A 21,320-nucleotide genomic window follows, 5' to 3' on the forward strand; every position below is an offset into this window, starting at 1 on the left:
TTCTTTCACCTGTATTTCCCTTTCGGAGGGTTAATGGGTCCCATCACCTGACCTTGGCTGTGCTCTGACAGCTGACATAAGGAGGGTGACTCCTTTCAGGTCGGTCTTATTCCCGTACTGAAATAATGTTAGTTACTAGCTACAGTAGACCCACTGTACTATTTCACATACAAGAACAATCAATACAAACTTTGAAGTTGATTATAAAGTGGCGTGCTTGTTCTGCTAACTGGATTACCATGTTTTCATACAGCATCTCCTATTAATTAATGACACATCTACTTCAAAACTAAAGTTAATAAGAAATAAAAATTGGCAAGAATATTAACCCAGCACAAACAAATGTCTTGTAACTTTAAACAAAATTGTTTTAAACAAAAACAATTGATACAATCCCGCAACTGTGTATTTTTTACCCACAAAGAGTGTTATTAATTTCAGTTTACAAACAACATAATTACCAACTACAAGATCCTTCTCTACTTGCAAGGATCTCATATTTAAATGCACATTATCTGCTGTCAATGTGTAATCTTCACATACTTGAACTGTAATGTCAGTATTCAAATCCAAGGCCATGTTTTTTTTTTTTTTCCAGTATCTTTACAGTACATCTACTTGTATTTATCTCAGCCATAATTATAAAAACACTCAATGTTGGAATATGTAGTATTACTAAAAGAAACACCTGAAGACATTAAAAAAAGACAACAGTCATTGAATTTAAAAGTTTATTTTTTTGCTGTTATAATATATTCCAAATTATTAGCTTGACAGCTTTATTTTTCTTTTACCCCACCTAGTTTGAACAATTGTTTAGTGTAAAACACGGGTAAATATTTTATTCCCATTCTTATTTTAAAAATACCCTAACAACTATCACAAAATGCTGGCTTGCATTGAGTCAGTAATACAGTCTTTAGAGTTTCCATTGATTGCAACCTACACTTATGATATCATCTGTATTATACAAAAAGCAGATATTAATGTCTGGTTTGGGGTTTAGTTATATTACTTCAACTCCTTCTCTACCATATTATTTACCTTTCTTATATAATTAAATGATGCAACAAACATACTGTAACAAAAGTAGCAAAATCTATATTAGCTGACAGAAATGTGACTATTTTGTATTTCAAAGTTCCTGTCTGTTTTCGGACTATTGCCAAAACATCATTAAAATACCAGATTTGTGTTTTGTGTTTTAAACAGGACCACACATCTTAAAAATGTTTGAAAGAAACCTATTAAGAAGCATTCTGCTATCACACAGACTAGACTGCGGTATATTTGCAGCTTCTTTCTGAAACAGCAAGAAAGTAAAAAAAGATAAACCATGAAGAAGCAGAGAATGTCTGTCGCTAATGTTTAGGCTTGTATCCAGTTATCTCATCCCAACTTTTTCGACAGGTCCTGACAATCCATTCATGCTCATCATCATCTGAAAAGGCAGATACACACACTGTCAGATACGTCACTCCTGTGTTAACAAAACACAGTGGATACTGCTAGGAGACTTTAACTGCAGAAAGTGCATGTGATCATTGGTATGCACATACCACTGAAGAAACCTAACTGGAAGCATTGCTGACTGCACAATAGTTTTACAACAAATATTTCACCGTTGCATGGCACCATTGTTTGATAAAATATCAAAACACTACAGTTGTGGCACAATCCTATCAATGGTTAATACCACTATGCTACTTTGTTCAGAACCACTGCATTGATTTTGCAGATCACTTAGTATAGGTTCACTATAGGTATAACTATATGTTATTGTAGTAGCTTTGAAGTATTTAACATGCTTTATTTAATCATTTGTAATGTTCAGAAATATATTGGTCCTAGGCTACAATATGTATATATTAAGGATCTGACCTTCACTGTATAAACAATTTATTGAAAAACATTATGAACATATTTCATTTTGTATGTATTTCTTTTATATTTATTTAGCCCTGATGCTTTCCTATTTTTCATTCTTCAAAAATAGCTTTTTCTTAACAAGACAATAAACACTGGCGGTTATCACTGATTGTGGCAGAACTGAAGCAGAATTGTGTTTGCAATTAAAACAGGAGACTTTCTTTCTGAACAGCAATTTCTTTCTGCTGTGTTTACAAGATAGTTATTATTGAAATGATTAATTTAATCTAACGAAAGAGTAACCCACAAAATAAATAACCATAAAAACCTCCAGCCCATTTCAGAAGGATCTCTTTTACACGCAAGCTTTCAAAGGGTTAAAACATTAGATTATAAATATACTGTTTTTTATAGTTGAAATAGAAAAGGGGTGCTAATTACAGTGAGGTAGTTCTTTTATGGTTGATCTGAATCACTGCATGCAGCTGCAACCTCTTCAGTGGTAACCCCTGAAACATGGCAAACTGGGCCTATTGTTCTGAACAGGTCTTAAACCCCTGCCTGATTGTTGGTAATTGCCAGCAATGGCCTTAACAGCCTCTTGACTAGCCTTTTCACACTCTACCTGGCTGAGCAGCCAACCATTTAAATCACAGATGCCTTGTCCACACTGTGGCAGCTGCATGCTAACTAAATATTTCCCCTATTCTTTCCCTGCCCGTTTCCACCACCCACAACATGGAGGTCAGATTCAAGAAGCATATTTCATCACTATTTAAAACCAGTTAATGCTTTTTGGTTTGATTGGTAGTAGCGGATAGCTAACTTTAATTACCGTTTCCCAAATTGTGATTCTGTGAATGTGCTAATAAGAGAGAGGCACAGGCACATTTTCACCTTTGGTATAATTTTCCTTTTGAAACAGCCGTGATTATTTTCTAGGACTCTTTAATCAGCTCAAAATTGTTAAATTAAAAAGCGTTTCATTTTTTGGCACAGTGTAAATGTCTCTTTCCCTTTCTTTTCTGTCATGAATGACACCAGGAAACATATTACAGTAACAAACGTCAACAGTGAAAAAAAAAAACATGCTGTATAAGTGGGTGGCTGGAGTTATTATAATTCAGATGCAATTCATAAGCATTTGAGCTCCATTAGAAACTTTGAATGATAATATATTCTGATCATCGATTTAACTTGAATTGTATTTAATTGTCAATGCTTGGAAAAGCAGACTTCACCACAAAGGCTGATTGCAATTTCTACATTTAGAACAGCATTGCTTTGAATACTGAGAAAATAACTTATTTTCATTACATTTTGTTTATCTATTTATTTATCCAATACAATATACCAATGTTTTTAATCATAGTTTTGTTTTTGCAATTCTTCAGCACTAGTTATTTCTTGGTGTATCTGTAAGGTACGGGACGTGACACAATAGATTCACCACATTACCCATTACATAAACTCTGATGCTTACACTTACTGATTGGAAGTGCCTCACAAGGATTTAAAAATAGTTTTCAAATGTTTCAGAAAGTTATTACCTTTTAAGCTCATGTTGGAAATATCAATTCTACAATATTGTTAGGTGTCTGCTGTTTTGTGAGCTGTAACAGAGATTGAAAATGTATATCATTTATAAAAAAAGTAACAGGTTAATCCGGCAGGTTAATTATTTTAATGTAAAATGCAGGAGAAACGGCTGCTTTAATACAAGTGGTAGCTTTACAGTCTACATAGTAAAAAGCCTTCTGTAGCAAAGACATTATTCATTAAAGAGCACAAGTTCTACAATGTTATTTCACAGCCTTGAGCTAATATTCCTGGCTTTGAAGACATGACACACTGACAGAGAAAGTTTACTCCTTCAGTAGCTGGGCTAACTTAAGAAAACAAATCCCAGTCAATGTAATGTTTTCTCAAATCCAAAAAGCACGACTTGAATATAAGTATTGTTTAAATGTGAAAAATGAATTTATTACACATAGTGCCAACTGGCACACGTGTAATATACAGTACAGGAAAGGAAGCAGTGGCACCGTGCTAAAATATGTTTATCTTAATCCGTAAAATATACTCAAAAGGAAAACTGTTTCTTCCAAAACAAAAGAGCAAGAATAAATGGGGGTAAAAAATCAGACTGACTCTCAATAGATTTTTACGTGCAGTACCGTGCACACATAATTAACACAGGCGGCATATGTATTTAGATCGTCATGGTTTTTTGAATGGTAAAGAGGATAATGTTAGGATAATTGAAAAACAGCCCAGAGGTTGAATTTCCATTCCAGAAAGAACCAGTTTTGGCACAAACACATGGATACTACCAGTGGCGTAGCTAGGGGTGGTTTTAGGGCTTTGAACCCTACCCCCCCACCACCCCTGAAATTCATTATTCAATGTGGGAGAGAAAAAACACATCAGTCAAACACATGTCTAGTTGCGATTGAGCAGTCCTGTCATTTTTACACCAGATTCAGCCTTCGACTCCTTTGATTGGACAGCGCGTGTGCACACACTGTTCATACCCACATGCAATGAGACGTCGAAGTCAAAGATTAATATAGAAATGATGGCCTCAGCTAATACTAGCATTAAGGAAAAAAGAAAAACAAAATCAATGTTTTTTTCATTTTTCCTACTGCCTTTAACCCAGTGATTTTCAACTTTTTCATCTGAAGTACCAGTGTTTCCAGCAGGGACCGCCTGGTTTACCAGTAACTATGTGCAATCTAAAGCCCAATTCGCACAGAACTAAACATCACCACATAAACAGGTGGTTTCAGAATCTCGTTGAAATTTAGTCCTGATTATTTTACAGGACACCGGAAACTTCTGTAAAATTTCAAGCCTGCGTCTTTTTACACCCATGCAAATCGACCACGTCAGAGTTCTGTCAGAATTGATACAGCGTTTCCAGGGTATTCAAAGCAACACCACCCTTTACAATAAACCATAATATAATATTAAAATTGGTATGATCTGAGAGTCTACGGTTTAATAAAAGTCAATGATTGGACATAACCAAATTGGGGACGGGCAAAAATACAAAACATAATTGTCTTTTAAAGGTGCATTTGAAGATATGTATGGAAATGCATATGACTCAAAAGACAAAATGGGTATTGTAGCCTTTGTAAAAGAAATTACAATGAAATCAGTTATTTAAACCCGGTCCACTGCTTACAAATCATGCACAAAAGCGCCTTCTCTGGCCACAACATTGCACCATTTTGAATTTACTGACTTTTGTTGCTAAAATCTAACCCATGTCTGGGAGGTTACTAGGCGTCCTCTGCTTCTGACCAGGGTAGTTAATTTTTACTTACAGAAACATTTGTATAAATTTTTACCCATCTGATACCACTGCATACTACACTAATACTATCTGTTTAAAAATCTTTCATTTGACTTACAATGGAATGGCTGAGACTCCAGTCAGGTTGTTATCCTTGGCCACTCAATGTTTTCAATGTGATCCTTCACAGGTTTCAAAGGGGTAATTATTTTCAACACAGGAAACCACACTGAACAATACACCAATAAAGGTTCAAGCCACTTACTGGAATGTTATAAACAAAGGTAAAGCAGGAGTCAGGATCAATTTGTGAAAAGGAAAACAGGCCCCATGACATATTAAAAATAGATCTGCTTCTCACTGTCTGGTGAAGCAAAGGCTTTCTCTATGTAGGTTTCTGGATGGTGAACTTTAGTAAAGGTTAATCAACCTCAGTTACAGGAACACACTGACCTTAAGTGTATACTGTAAATCTCAAACTAGATCTACAGTTAGGATTTCAAATTGTCAAATTACTTCACTAAATGTACTCAGTTACAGGCCGTTTGCCATTTTTTAAATTCATTTATTTATTTTAATTTAGTAGTCGCCAATTGTTTTTATAATTCTCTCCTCAATTTGGAATCACCAATTATTTTTAGGCTCAGCTCACTGCTACCACCCCATGCGCTGACTTGGGTGCGGTGAAGATGAACACATGCTGTCCTCTGAAGCGTGTGCCGTCAGCCGACCGCTTCTTTTACACATTGCAGGCCCACAAGCAGCCACCTCAGAGCTACAGCGTCGGAAGACAATGCAGCTCTGTGCAGCTCATAAGCAAGCCTACAGATGCCCAGCCAGACCACAGGGGTCGCTGGTGCGCGGTGAGCGCTTTTTACCATTTGACCATCTACATGTTCAGAATATAAAATGTCTTACCTATTTAATATCAGATTTTGCTGTTTTTGCTTAGATCATTATTTACCAAATTACTAACTAATGTAATTTTTCAACCACACATGCTGCTTCTGAAAAGACTACTTAAAGCTTACTTGCTGAAGTGTGGTCTTTTTAGAAATTTTTTTTAAATCTAGTTATGGAAAATGTATATTTGACAGTGGCCCTGTTGAGAATAAAGACCAAAATAGCTGTTCCAAAGGAGTGCCTCTGTTTCCCTGTTTTGCAGTAAAAGCACAGCCCTCCACAAAGAACACGGGTGAAAGGCCAGAACCTGGGCATCCTTAAAAATACCACTCCCAGACCTGATAGAGACAGAGCCACTTTCGGTTAACCTGTCTAGCCTTTAGAGCTGTGTAAAGAACTTCCTCAATGTTTCCTACCATCTGCTTTTGCTGCTTTTCAAGACTTGGCCTGAATCCTGGGCATTTCCTGTCCCTTCCTGCCCAGCCTACAGAGCAGTAGTTCTGGGCCCGGTCCTTTTTATTCCAGGCTTTTTCCCCTAGTTCCTCCCACCTGCAGCTGTTACTTTTCTTTTCCTCTACTGCTCTGGCCCTGTAGCCTGTACCGTCTCTCTTGGGGGAGTCCAGTTCCTCTTCATGTTGAGAAAGTACTGTTCTCTGATGCACTAGTGTTCCTAAAGGAAGGCTATTGGCAATATATTTTGTCTTCACACCCATTTTGACAAATGCACCTTTGGTCCAGAAAAGTTAAAAATAAAACAAGGGAACTCTACACTGTATTGAACATATAGTTAATTAAGTTTATTTTAACTAGGTATTTTTCTTGTTCTTCTTGTTCTTGATAGGTCTTTGCTAAGGCCACTCTTTAAAAAAAAAAAAATACTGGTTTGCAGAAACTCGACTCAGATGTCAAATCCTGGGTAGGTACTGTAGGTATTTGATTCCCTCCCCCCCTACACATGGTTATGCACTGTGGGCCACATTTACTGGCCAAGTTATTGCTCTGCTTTTCTTTTTTTTTCCAAAGAGCTGCTAGAAGTTTAGGAGCCCTTAAATTAAAAACCTGAGTTCATGTCTTGTTCTAAAATATTAGCAGTTTATTTCATGTATCATCAACGATGTACTTATCAATAAGTCTTATATGTACTGTGTGTATTAAGAAAATAAATGACTGATCGCTTACTAACAATAAGATGTTAACTACAAGATGGTATTGATGCTGGTATTAATCAAAAGAATTATACAACTGTATTTGGCATTTTCACCTACATTGGTGGCTTACCCTGGGAGTCCAAGCAATGATAATGGACAAATCTGGTTAGACAAAATGGGACAAAAGAAAAACTTATTGGTGTCTTCATCACATTCTGTCATAGTCTGCTCTTCTGTTTATATTTTCTAGTGGTACTTTTAGGACACATAGGTTTAGATTCTCAAAGCTATTTACTCCAGCACACTCTTATATTTTAACAACTTTCTGTTAAACTGTTTAAAAAGGGAAAAAAAAATTAACAACCAATTAAAACACACAACATATATTTTCTCTACAGATCTTATTTTACGACACAATAGCAAAGACAGATACAAACACACTCTAATGCCTATTGCTACACATCTGTCATTTACTAAAAAGTAAATTTGGAATTGTATACAAAGGCTAATTTGCCTAATACATGTATTTCACCCCTTCTTCCAGGAATAACAGAAGCCTACTTTATATGACTATGTCTCCAACAAACACAATTATACATAAACCAGAGAACGAGTAAAGGAAAAGTTATTCACTTCACTGAAAACCTAAGGTGGCAGACTGACAATTCAGTCAACATTTTCTATTTTGTGATTGGTTTCCTCCACAATCCTAGGGCTTTGTCTATTTTTTCTTATGCCTGAGATTTCACTTGTATGACACAGTGAGATCATGAAATTAGCTGCTCACGCTTGCAATCCACACATTCAAGTCAACAACAGAATCAAAGTATTGGCTAACTGTACGCAATCAAATATTCTTTTGAATATTATTACTGAAGCCTTTCGCCAAACATGTTGTTCTAAAGTAAAGAGCTTTGTATTTGGTAAAGAGGCGATTAAAACCACAGTTATAGGTCAAGACAGTGAGAAACTAATAGCTGATCTGTTTGCTTTTGATATAGCTTCAAGCAGTTCTAAATAAAAGAAAAGAGATGAGTGAGAGGGCAGCACAAAATAGATCAGCAACACATCACTGCATTGAAGTACAAGTACCACAAACCAGTGAAGGAACATATTTGTAATTGACTTGAAAGGAGTCAATTAATTTGGATTACTGTGAGCAAACTGTTTATTTGCATCTATTCAAGCACCACAGTGCTAAAAACTACAAACATTAAAAAAATTACACAAAACCATCCATTTTTTTTTTTTTTATTATTATAAAATTTTTTGGTCTTATTAGGGTAAAAAAAAAAAAAGTCAAACTCTCAGTATCCCCCCTAATCTAGTTTGCAGTATCCTGGGACCACAATCACAAAGTGCAGCTACTTTTTAGTGTCACGTATTAGTGTCTGCGACATTTACTGCTGTAAAATTCTCATTCAGCATTTTTAAATCTGAATGTATTTCTCAACACAGTAATCTGTTGCCTATCCACCCGTCTCACCCAGAGTAATCGTGTTGAAGCTGACACCCTGGGATCCTTCAAGAAGCTGCTTGATGAGATTCTGGGATCAATAAGCTACTACCAACCAAACAAGCAATATGGCCGAATGGCCTCCTCTCGTTTGTAAACTTTCTTGTGTTCTTATATCCGCCCGTCACATATCCACACTAACCGTTTATCCACCGTGATTAATCTCTTCAGCAACATTAGTTTACTGTTAAACATAGAAGATTGTAGAGCCCATCAAAGTTTTCATACAGTGTGTTGTATTGTGTTCTGTGGGCTGCCATTGCTGGTAGTGTCAGGTGAGCTGTTCAGAGTGTTGATATGTAAATAAATCCTGTTTGCCTGCGGGGCGTATCAACGTCAACCTCCGTCTCGACCTCCTGCCTGTCACTCAGCAGCGAATGCACACACCCACATAGCAGACGGCTACCCTGTCACAAGCATTAATACCCTGTATCTTTCTAAACAAGGGATTTAGGGGAGCTCCCTAATAAAAGCTGAATCTCAAAACAATAATTGTGTGAATTTAGTAATTGTTACAGCTGTGTGCAATTATTATATCTATTTGTATGTCTCAATACCACTATTATTAAATCAAAAAGTATCTTAATATAGCCTGGCACAGTACAATGCAATGTACATCCAGACCTGTTCGCAAAAACACTAATCAAATCAATATACCAAGAGCTGGTTACGCCAAAAGTTGTGTGCTTTATCCCCCAACTTTGTGGAGAAGCAGATGTTGGGTGTTCTCTCTCTCTGCAACAAGCCACATTGTTTTAAGTCTGATATAAGTCTTAGTAACCCCGCTACACAGACCTCAGTTATGTAACCTTTGATCCAATATTTGGGTGCAGATGTCAACTACATCCCCTTCCCATAATGCTCTGTGACCTGGGGTGCTGGAGCACATCTGTTCTTACTCAGACAATGGATCGCTGAATCACTCGTTAAGGGTCTGTCAGGGTCATCCTGGATCAAGAAGGTTGTGCTGGTGACCCATTAGTCTTTTACAGTTAATTTACAGTGTGCTACAGTCGGGCTACTGTGGAATCAGTAGCCTCTCTATGCTTATCTTGTTTAAACAAATGGACTGAGATGTATATCATCTATGCATAACTGGCACATGCCACCTTAAAACTCCTTGTTATATCACAGACATATTTCTAGTGTATTTTATTGTATTCAGGGATTGCGATGTAGTGGCGTGCAGTCAGCTGGTCAGCGGCAGAAATAGGAAACCCAGTTTAAAGCACCTTGACGCACTTTTAATAATAACACAAATAAACACAGGAACAAATCAAAGGATTGCACAAACCACTATAACACATAAAACAACACTAACCCTACAGCTATCCCAGAGCTGTTTCTCTTACTTTTTATATCCTTTCCATTCAGGCTTGGCAAACTGCCTCCATTGACCCACCTTTCCAAACACACAGTTCCTGTGTTCTTTCATAGGGTGTGGCCAGGGGTAACTGACTTCAATAATTAAATTCCCACACTTTTCTAATTAACTAATAAAACAATACACAATTACACAATGTAACCATTTAATTATCACGTGGCTGTGCAAAGGCAGCCACAAAGCACACATTTCTCAGTGTGCAGGGCCTCTGCCCTATCACACGTATGTTAATGAGAAGGACAATTCATCTTCCTTGGCAGTAGTAGAAAACAATAGTGGGATTTATATGCAATTAACAGGAGGTGGTATTTAGCTCCGTCACCTTTTAGATCATTGAAATAGTGCCCAATGTCATTAAATAATTTTACAATGCTATTAAAAAAACAAACTCTTCAGGGCATTATTACCGTTCTTGTGTTCAGCTTTTATTTCCAATATAATTAATATAACATAGAAAAATAATATAATTCTTAGTCTTCCCTGGTTTATGCACATACATACCTCAGCTACCACAATCAGTAAAAATTCTGAATTATATGTCACATGGGTTTTGACAGCGGATATAAATGAAGAAATATATTACAGGATCCTAATGAATAGTTTTGGGGTTTGCTAGCAGATATACATTACGTTCTTGCAAACTAATAAAGCCTTAATTAAACACTCACCTTAACATTCTTTGCAAGCAGCATCAGCATCATGCAAGTAGCCACAAAACAAAACCACTAATACACACTGCACCTCAATGAGGGTTTTCCACAGACCAAAACGGTATCACAACTGCACCGCATTTTGGAATAAGACATTCACTGTACAGCGTTGTTAAACTTTAACAATTCCTAACCCATGAGATTTCCTTTTTGTTGTATTATTGTAAAACACTGGCATCCAAATCTGAATTCCTGTATGAAAACGTGACGTACTGCATTCACTTTAAATCACAGTGGTAGTGGAGGTGTGCGTCATATTTAATTTTAACCCTGAAGGTCCTGGTGTTTGTGTATATATTTTAATTAAACCATTACAGTCTGAATGTGCCAAATAAATCACTTCCCTAGGCTCCCTAGGCTCTCTCCAGATGGCAGTATGAAGCACCACTGCTCCCTCTAGAAGGCAAAGGCTACGACAAGAGCATACAAAGTGCAATTTATGTATGGCAGTAGGTCTAACCTGATCAGTGACCTGGCTGTAACTTCATAAATCTCCTACCTGCCCTGAAGCTAAAGTACAGAAACAGGCAACCACTGCTTATTATAAATTTAGCATAGGAACAAACTGGGCTCCAGCTCCAAGGATAGCTAGTTCTGATTTTCCATAGTATGACATATTCAGGTTTTCCATTAGGAATGCTTTGCTGCACAACCTGAGAAGAAGGTCCTGAATGCAAGGCAACAATTGTGTGATGTCACCTTAAGTATTCACTGCTCCATTCTGCTTTTTCTTTATTAATTACTATAGTTGTTTTCATATCTGCGCATGATGTAACCATTCATAAAAAGCAGATTTGCTAAATACAAGAACCACTTCCCACGTTTACCAAAGTATTTTACTACAGTATGCAAATTGCACTATAACATTTGCAAAAGAGCTACCACTCTCTCAAATCTTACCTGCATTTCTCAAAAATGTGTTTTTGTAATCTATGATGACTCTGGTCTGGGGGTTATAAAATCCATCGCCACAGTCATAACACCCCTCTGGGATCTCTCTTGGTGGGTCTAAGTTGGTTAGCTGTGAACGACCTTGTGAAAAACAAACAAATTCAACAATGAAAAATACCAATATATTCATCAATTTGACACTTGTGATCAAAGCTCTAAGACTCAGTTTCACAGATAGCAATTACCTACATAAACGATAATCGATACAATTACAGATGGGATTCTAGTTTTAGTTCTTTACCTGCTGGTTTAAGTCCATTACAGATTTCTGTGTAAAACATCCTGTCGTAACCGTCACAGTACTCCCAGTCTTCATCATTGTATTTAAGTCCGTCTGCAAATGTGTACTTTCCCTATAAAACAATCACGTTTTTTTTTTCTTCAACATCTCAAACATTAATGATGACATACAATATGAAATGTAATCAACTGAACCAAATGAGAGGCCATTGCCATAAATGTACTGTAATATAATCTGCAGAAATAGGAAGGCTGTATTGCACATTGGCCTACAATTATCATTAATCATCTCTCTTTAAAGGCCACCAAATACTTATGTCTTGAACAGTGCAACTGAGAATGATGTGCAAAGGACTTGTAAGCTTTTATTTTACAGAAGTCAATGATGGCATTTTCACTACAAATTATTCTGTCCAATAAGGGACTGCTTATCCCTCAAAAATGTGTGTGTGACATGTCACAGGTTTTCAATTTTTTTTCCAGCTCTATATAGTGCACAATGAATTGGTCTTCTGGGTGGCTACATAGTCTTATCCTTGCACTATTGCACTACTTATATGTCCTTGTAGATATAATTTGCTGTAATTCTTACTTGTTGGATCCTAGTTCATGTTGTGCTTCAGTAGTATGATTTGCACTTACTGTAAACTATACTGTATTGCAATGCTGTACTGCCCTGTAATAACACCTAAGTCACCTTGGATAAAGGTGTCTGCCAAATAAATACATAATAATAATAATAATAATAATAATAATAATAATAATAATAATAATAATAATAATAATTCTCTCACTACACAGTGACCTACTGAATATATTTTGTTTTAGCAGCATAGACACAGATGAGCCCAATCCAGGATGTAGTTTTCATAGTAAACATCTGGCATTTTGAGTTGATGTCATGCATCACTTGCTCTGGCTTAGTCTTATTCAGAACTGAATATTATAATTTCTGTTGCGATACCTCTTTTATTATCTTTCTTTTTTTTCAGAAGACACATCTTCCCATAATGTGTGATTTAACCCTTTTCCTTAATTGACAGTGAGTAAAAAGAAAAATGAGTGTATGTCAACAGAACTTACAATATACTAAAGCAGGAATAAATGTAATGTTTAATGCAATGGTATCTTCATTGACATGTGATTCCAATAACACCGTCCACATCTGGAACTGCAAACCAAAACCAGTCTATGATCTCAGCCAATTACCTCTGTGCAGGGTATCACTGCTCAAATTATGTTTGGAAAAATGTAAATTAAGCAAAGTATTTGTTTCTGATATACAGTACTGTAGACCAAAATATCACATCAAACTTGATTTAAGCTAATGACAGTGCACACAGCAAAAGACACATTTCTCCAGATACCTCTACTGCTATTCCTTTTTCCCAAATCCCTTCATATTTATTTCCAAGAGGGAAGTGGAGCGTTCCTTTGCCATGATACATCCCATCCTTCATTTCCCCTTCATATCGAGTCCCAGTTTGGAGGGTATACACTCCACTCCCTTCCAACCTGTAATAATAAAAGGGTTTTGCTCATGTCAGTAGATACCAAAGCTGCATGTACCAAATCAATGTAAAACATCTTTAGAGGGTCTACAGTAGTTTTTACTCCAGTGCAAATTTAGCCCATTGTGGTTGGAAAAAAAAGCAGCTAATGTTAGGGAAAAAGACAACTGTCCACAATCAAATAATAATATAACCCTGATTTTCAGGTTTTAAGTTTCCATTAAGGGGGTAGGGGAAATGGTAGCTGTATTAGTCCAGATATGATAGACAAAGAGAAGGATAGGCAATACCTTTTATTGGACTAACTAAACAATAGTTAATCAAGACCTCAGAGGCCTCTTCAGGTGAAAGTGGAGAGATTCATGTTGACATTTGGGGGGCATCAGAACTTTAACAAAAAGAACCCATTTGAATCACCAACATTGTAAATCATTAATAGAGGTAGAAAAACAAGGAAAGACCAAATAAATTTGGGTTTATTTAGTTCAAATAGCCCTTGTTGCCCTCTGGGCTGCTAGGTCTTGAAATGTCAAAGTCCAGTATTTGTGAAACTCTGTAAAAACAATACCAACGAACTATAGCAGTCACTGTTAAAATTGTGTGCAGCTGCAACAAAGAGAAAATGTACACCAAAATGTGAATTCTAAAGATGTGCTGAATTATCAATACTGTTTTTATGTTGCAACCAGAATCATATATTAAGTCATTAAGACATAAAAAGTGTTCATGTTTGGTAATCCAGGATGTGAAAAACTGTTATGGCAAGCTATTCGATTTATTTTCCAATTTGAGCCCAAATCACTAACAGTAAAGTTTTTTTCATACCTGCCATTATGGTAATCTCCTTCATAGGTGCTCCCAACATATTCCATTTCAATTATTATTATTTGCAATTACGTATTTTTTGAATTTTTTTTATTTTGTTTAGCTGTTCTGTGATATGTAACCGTCGATGCAGTTTCTACTGCTGCTCCCTAGATTGTACTTAGCCGGGTTTGTGACAACGTCTCCATGACAACACGTGGGCCACGTTATTTCTAATCATAGAACTGCCCAACATACGCAATACACTACGTATGTTGAACGCTAGTACAGTATTTCGAATTGGTAATACTTTTAGCATATTGTTTTGTACAGTTAGTTAGTTATACGTTATAATTGTTACTTGCGCCAGAGTGAATTGCATGCTAAGCAGACAAGTAAACATTATTCACCATTGAAGCGGAGCGCCTGAAACATATCTATGGTCTGAAAGGTTAAGTTTACGTACGGCGTAAACTGCGCAAGAAATAACATTTAATGAAACTGTCACCATTCCGTCTCTTAAGTGGACTGAGAGGTTACTTAGCTCTATGGCAGATTGAGCCAACATGGCGAACATAGGGATACAGTTTCATCACAACCTTGACGCGCCGGCGTGGTGATATGACGCATGCGCATTAGATTGACCTTCTTTGTGCGGCCTAGACTGTAGCCCTGAGCCCTGTCCACCACAGAGTCAGGGGACCTTGAGTATATTTCGGGTTAGAAACGGGTGTAAATATTTTGTGTTGTCTATGTTTAGATTTTGTATATAATCAACTGCTAGTACAATGCCGGGTGAGGTGGAAATACCCACTCTAGAGGAACTAAATGTCAACGAGGTAAGTACTTTAATGGAAAAAGATGCGGTGTTCTCTGTGTTGAAATTGAGAATCGGTACACAACTGAGTCTTTAGTTTTATAAACCATCAGATAGAACTTATTCTGGTCTTGTTTATGATTTAGCCATGACAGTGGATAACTTAAGTGTTGGTGTGCAGCAATGTTATATATATGTTACACTATAAAGACGGCTATTTTGTTATGCATTTTGTACTCTGTTAACATAATGTGTATTTAGCATTAATGTCATTATACAGTTGCTTAATGTAACTCAAATACGGTAGAATTTATATATTACGGAATTACTGAACTCGTTCCCTCATGTTTTTGTGAACGGAGTCTGACAATGTCATTCATTGTCAAAATACACAGGGGTTGCCCGACCGTGTAAAAAAACGTAAGAGATTCTGTCGAGGAACCATATTGATTTATAATATTTTAACTTGTTATCCGACTAACAGCTTGTGATTTTTTTCTTGCTTTTTTGTATACCGTTCGGCATTTGGACATGAAAACAAAAATGTACGATCCTTAGCTGCTGTTATTAATGAATAATTAGTCAAAGTTAAAGTAACGGTATGTGTTAGCTCTGACTTGGGGTGGACCGTAAAGACCTTTGCGGTATAGATGCATTTAATTAATTATTGTGCAAAGGTGGTATGGAGGTTAGGGCTTAACTTCGTTGAAACTGCCCACTGTCATGTCCAGCCAGGCACTTTTGTATGTTTGTTATTAGTGAGTTTATTTTTAACATTTAACAATGAATCTCCGCAATGCTAAAATAGTGCTCTTCAGTTAATTAACAATGCAACGTTTAGCTGCACTTTTGAAAAATAAGTACGATCAGTACTAATGTTAATAATTATATTGGTCAGCGTTGTTCAAGGCCGTGTCCAAGTGCTCAGTGCAGTGTTTCACACGTCAGTAACTCCACAGCATGCCTGCTTTGGCTTTGTTTTGTCAGCTGTGGTTTAAGCTGGTGTCAGTACAGTCAGACCCTCTTATGGGACCACAACGGCTTGAAAAAGTACAATTTCTGAAAAAAAAAATCGAAATATTAATTATTTGATATTTATTTGTACACATTTATAGAAGGTGACGGTCTGCTGTTTTTTTCTGTTTTTTTTTTAAACTTGTCAAGAGTTCTAAATACGAAGAATGAAGCCATTGAAAAGAGGACTGTCTCTGCATTATTTGGTTTTCTTATTGCTCCAATCCCACCAGTTCCCTCTGGAACGAAAGCTTTACAAAGTCCAGACTTGTTTTTTTTTTGTTGTTGTTGTTTTGCATTAATTAAATGAGTTTTGACTAAAGTGTTTCTGCATGTTATAACTGTTAATGCAAGTATCTTTCTGAAAGAAGTTCAGGTCAGTGGTTTACTGCACCCTATTAATGACTATGATTAAAGACACTGATATGAAGGGGGAGGTGGCAGACAAGCTTCAGCTGCACTCCTAGGACTTGGAAACCGATAGGGCCTGAAAATGTAGCATTTGTTACATCGGATAAGTCATTAATATCAGGAAAGTCCAAGTACTGGGACAGTCATCAACAGAAAATTCTTGTATTTGACACATTAGAGGACATTGTAATATCTAAAATATATCTATAGCAATATGATGTTTGTTACAGATTTACTTTCAAACAGTGACATATATATATATATATATATATATATATATATATATATATATATATATATATATATATATATATATATATATTTCTGTATCATTTTACGCCTGACTGCCTGTATGTTTTTGGGGAGAATACCTTCATTACTGGATCTGTTTTTTGTAACTTTTATATTGAGCTGACTCAGTGTTTGTGGTAATCTTTTCAGATCCGCTGTTAGATCAGATGTCGTTGTGGGTATGGGAAATTAATTGCACATAGAACAGACTAATAGCCTGAAGCCTGTATGTAACAGGGTGATGGTCCGGCCTTACCCCCACCCACAATCACATTATTCCCAGAGGTTCGTTGGAGCGCAGGAAAAAGCAACTTGGTCGTGTTCACAGGCATGAATATTTATTTTGGCACTGGAAGAATACTTCACACAAATTACAAATGACAACTGACTAACAGGCTGTACACAAAATGACTGACATTCACAAAGACAAGTGCACGAATGAGACAAAGCACAGGAAAGACACTTCATTCAATAATCCCCAGCCCCACCTGCTCCTAACAGGATCAATTATTCAATAAACAGTTACACCTGGAATGATTTCATCACAAATAAACTATTATTATTATTATTATTTAAACATTCATTCCATTTACAATAAACATTCGTATCTTTTACAATAAACAAGTTTCTTCTCCTTTACACGTTTTTATTTATCCTGCAGGAATAACTTATTTGTTTACAAACAGACCATCGATAAACTATTCCATTATTCTATGTTTACTTGTTATCATTATTATCATTATTATTGTCTAGTCCATAACTCTTCTTGGAAGATTACCGAACATATGGCTATAACAAAACACTTTAAAGCTATGGCAACTTCATTAAAGTAAGCGCCCCAATCTAAATAAAGCAGTATACCGCCATATCTAAAATATACTTGCTCAATAGCATGCACTATACATAACCCACGGCTCGGGTATCGCCAGTATAATGACAGTAATAAACACAATAACATGCATTTACATATTACAGTGAGGGCCTCACACTCCCGTGGGATTTTGATTTCTTTTGTGTTGTCAATGTGAAGGTGAATGTGTCCTCAGCAGTGTTGAAAGCAGCAGCTCATCACTATGGGTCGCAGTGTGACAAGGCCAATAAGGAATTCATGTTGTGCCGCTGGGAGGAAAAGGACCCAAGGAAATGCTTGAATGAGGGAAGGAAGGTCAATGAGTGTGCTCTGCAGTTCTTCAGGTAGGCCTTATTGTATGTGAATGGATGGGGAAACTCTCAAGCAGATAACCTGCATGAAACCTCATCGCCAACATAGATGTCATATAGCTACACGTCCTATTGAAAAAGAAAATAATACAATACAAAAAAAGAAAGCAGAGATTAAATGCACATATATCTAGGACATACTCACAGTAATACCCTCTATATTGTGAATTACCAGAGATTAACAATTGTTTTACTGTCAAAAACCAGTCATGACATGACATAAATGCTGTATGTTGTGATTTTTTTTCCCCCTCTATGTAACTGGAGACCTGCTTACCCAAAAACACACTGTTGTAAAAGAGTTTGCAGACCACGTTCTGCAAAAAGCAGTGGTAGTGATGATAGGATGTCAAGTTGGTATTTACTGAAAGTCAGTCATATCCCTTGATTAAGTTCAGAATGTCAGTTTTCTACCATGTTTTAAATCACAAAAAGCCATTTTGTCAAAAAGTTATAGTAAAGTAAGTATGATATCAAACTGTATCTTCAAAACTGTTCTTTTTCATTTTTTTTCAGGCAGATAAAGACTAACTGTGCTGAACCCTTCACAGAATATTGGACCTGCTTGGATTACTCCAATTTGTCTGAGCTGCGCCGCTGTCGCAAGCAGCAACATGCATTTGACAGCTGCGTTCTAGACAAGCTGGGCTGGGAGAGACCTGCTCTTGGAGATCTGTCAAAGGTAAGAAGAAACGTTTGCAGGTAGTCTGTCAGAGATGAGGCCAAGGACCTGTCCAGGCCAGGGACGTGGGCCATTGCTGGGAAGCTCAAATTGATGCTGCCCTTCTGAGTTCTAGTTAAATGAAGGCCTTAAGTTTCAAACAAGCACCAAATTCACATTTAGAATGAAAAGAAAGATCCCAATCAAGTTATCACTGCATTGTTAGATTACAGTACGTGCTTCTGTTTCCGTGTTGTTGACCAAAATACTCACAGGTCAAGAAAATAAATGTATGAGAATTTTTCTCAGGACCTCAACAAAATGGAAGTGATTACTTGTTTTCCTGACTTTATTTATCTCAGGAGCCTGAGATAAATTAATGATCTTGAGATCACGAGCTAGCAGAATGGTAAGACAGTAGTCTCCGGCTAAGAGAACACCTCTCGGGAAACAAGTGTTCTCTTAGCCGAAATATTCTTTAAGACGTGCATCAACATATGAAACGAATAAGTAAAAAGTATGAAAGCACTAGAGAATTAAAGGTAAATATTTAATTAATTGTAAAATTGATTAAATATCAATTGACTGCCAAATTGTTATGTAGAGTAACTGTTATGTTATGTGAACTTCTGATTGCAATTTTAACGTTATTCCAGTGACCTCCTAACCTCTGCTCTTTGATCATGTCTAGTTTCCACCATTGGTTTGTATGTGCATTAGCTCACAGTATTGAATGACTGCTTCCTGCTTGTGTTGCAAAGAGGCACAGAGAGGGTCATGCAGATTGATCTTTTTGATATATAATATATATATATATATATATATATATATATATATATATATATATATATATATATATATATATATATATATATATATATAATATAAAACTTGGGAGACACTGGCACAAAAACAAGCTTAGTTTTTTTTTGTTTTTTTTTTAATAATTGATCCTACTATGAATATAGTGTTTTTTTTTTTTCTTTTTCAATTTTCTGTACTGATGTGAGATTATATGTCTGACTTCATGCACATAACCCTTACTCATACTTATTATATGGACTATTCATTTGCGTTTGCTCCTTGTCACATTGAGTACAAACACCAGAAACAACACCATGGACCGGATGTTGATACAGGAATCAGTAATAGGCAATGCAGTACTTTTATTATGCTCTGAGTTTATACACACACACACACACACACACACTACTTCAGGGTTAGATTTTGTTTTTAACTCCTAAACTGAGTTATTCACTAGTTGAACTACCTCTGGTGGTAGGATTAGTTAATTTAAGAGCTAACTAAGTGAGCTTATTCTCAGATTGTCATCTTGTGTAAAGACCAGCAGTTGCTAATGTAGCCAGTGTTCTCTAACTACTGAACTCACTACTTGACTAAACTTATTATAAAAAAGAACTTTCAGGTCTTGATTGTGTTATAAAACCCTTCTGTTTTCTCAGATCACCAAGGTCCAGACAGACAGGCCTTTCCCTGAGAATGCATATCACTCGAGGCCAAGACCAGAGCCCAATCCTGTCATTGAGGGGGAGCTCCAGCCTTCCAAACATGGCAGCAGACTGTTCTTCTGGAACTGGTGAAGTGTCTCACCTACTGAATCTGAATGTTTAGCGAGCCACTGCAGGCTTTGAAATGTGCAATGCAGCTTGTACCATACCAATCTGTTTAATGTATGTAAAAAAAAAAAATTCCCTCCCAAAAATAAAAAAAGATGAATTTAAATACTTGGCTATAAACTTCACTGATGTGTATATAATGTATACAGACAGTGGTTTAAAATATAGAGCCGAGACATTCTTTAATGTCTCCAGAGTAGGGATGTTAGTTTCCATTTGTTTTTCTTAAACATTTAAACTTTAAACTAATGGAAATGTTTTTTACCAATCAGAAAAGCCATCAAAAGAAGCCCCCCATCGCTATTTTATAAACTACTGCAAAATGTGTGCATAAGCATTTGTGTATAAGACTGCATTTGTGTATATGAAATACAATGAGGAACTATTCAATAAACATACTGTGTATTTGGCCTGCATATTTGACACTGGTTAAACATTCATTAAAAGAGTTTAATACTTGGCTAAAATGTTAACATTTATATTAATAACACCCATACGCCTGAGCAAAACTGATGTTATTAATTACTGTTGCTTCTTTCTAGTATATTGTGCAATTGCAAAATGTAATTGCTTATCTTTCTTCCACATATAACACAATTAGTATGGCATAAACATTTGTATATTACAGGTAAAATAACCTAAAAGATGCATTGCTCCAACCTTACATGCTTTTTGAGGATTACAGTGGGAGTGAAGGACAAACATGGGAACAGAATGTCCATGCAGAGTGGTTTCCAGAACAGAGTTTTGACAGTGCACATGAAGCCCATTGTGTTGTGTTTGGGAAGTAAGAAGACAGGTTCTGTTTCATTGCAGTGGCCAGTCTTTGAATTAGACACATATCTGCTTCATGTCTGAATCCTAGGGGACTTGTTCAAGAAGAGCATGGGTATTATCCTAGGGCTCTGACCAATTTCCTTTCCTTACA

General features: G+C 36.4%; 2 protein-coding genes across 2 annotated transcripts; one reads left to right on the top strand and one right to left on the bottom strand.

Moving 5' to 3' along the window:
* Positions 1-1,321: 1,321 nt before the first annotated feature.
* morn5 (MORN repeat containing 5) lies at positions 1,322-14,735 on the bottom strand. Its single transcript, XM_041234369.1, has 5 exons — positions 14,362-14,735; positions 13,393-13,540; positions 12,027-12,138; positions 11,735-11,866; positions 1,322-1,441 (listed from the first exon to the last, which is right to left on the bottom strand). Exons 1-5 carry the CDS (start codon positions 14,406-14,408, stop codon positions 1,362-1,364), a joined length of 519 nt encoding a protein of 172 aa, XP_041090303.1. The 5' UTR covers positions 14,409-14,735; the 3' UTR covers positions 1,322-1,361.
* A 243-nt stretch (positions 14,736-14,978) lies between these two features.
* LOC121303580 (NADH dehydrogenase [ubiquinone] 1 alpha subcomplex subunit 8-like) lies at positions 14,979-20,466 on the top strand. The gene is made up of 4 exons (XM_041234368.1): positions 14,979-15,179; positions 17,904-18,067; positions 18,611-18,776; positions 20,219-20,466. Exons 1-4 carry the CDS (start codon positions 15,129-15,131, stop codon positions 20,354-20,356), a joined length of 519 nt encoding a protein of 172 aa, XP_041090302.1. The 5' UTR covers positions 14,979-15,128; the 3' UTR covers positions 20,357-20,466.
* Positions 20,467-21,320: the final 854 nt, after the last annotated feature.

Source organism: Polyodon spathula, chromosome 33 (genome assembly GCF_017654505.1).
Source record: "Polyodon spathula isolate WHYD16114869_AA chromosome 33, ASM1765450v1, whole genome shotgun sequence".
Taxonomy (NCBI): Eukaryota; Metazoa; Chordata; class Actinopteri; order Acipenseriformes; family Polyodontidae; genus Polyodon; species Polyodon spathula.

Bases quoted from the DNA above. Each gene is read 5' to 3' on its own strand.
- LOC121303580 (XM_041234368.1), top strand. From the start codon at position 15,129: ATGCCGGGTGAGGTGGAAATACCCACTCTAGAGGAACTAAATGTCAAC. The intron at 15,180-17,903 runs GTAAGTACTTTA...GTCAATGTGAAG, and splicing joins AGGAACTAAATGTCAACGAG to GTGAATGTGTCCTCAGCAGT. The intron at 18,068-18,610 runs GTAGGCCTTATT...ATTTTTTTTCAG, and splicing joins TGTGCTCTGCAGTTCTTCAG to GCAGATAAAGACTAACTGTG.
- morn5 (XM_041234369.1), bottom strand. From the start codon at position 14,408: ATGGAATATGTTGGGAGCACCTATGAAGGAGATTACCATAATGGCAG. The intron at 13,541-14,361 runs GTATGAAAAAAA...TTATTATTACAG, and splicing joins GGAGATTACCATAATGGCAG to GTTGGAAGGGAGTGGAGTGT. The intron at 1,442-11,734 runs GTAAGATTTGAG...CTGCCTTTTCAG, and splicing joins CACATTTTTGAGAAATGCAG to ATGATGATGAGCATGAATGG.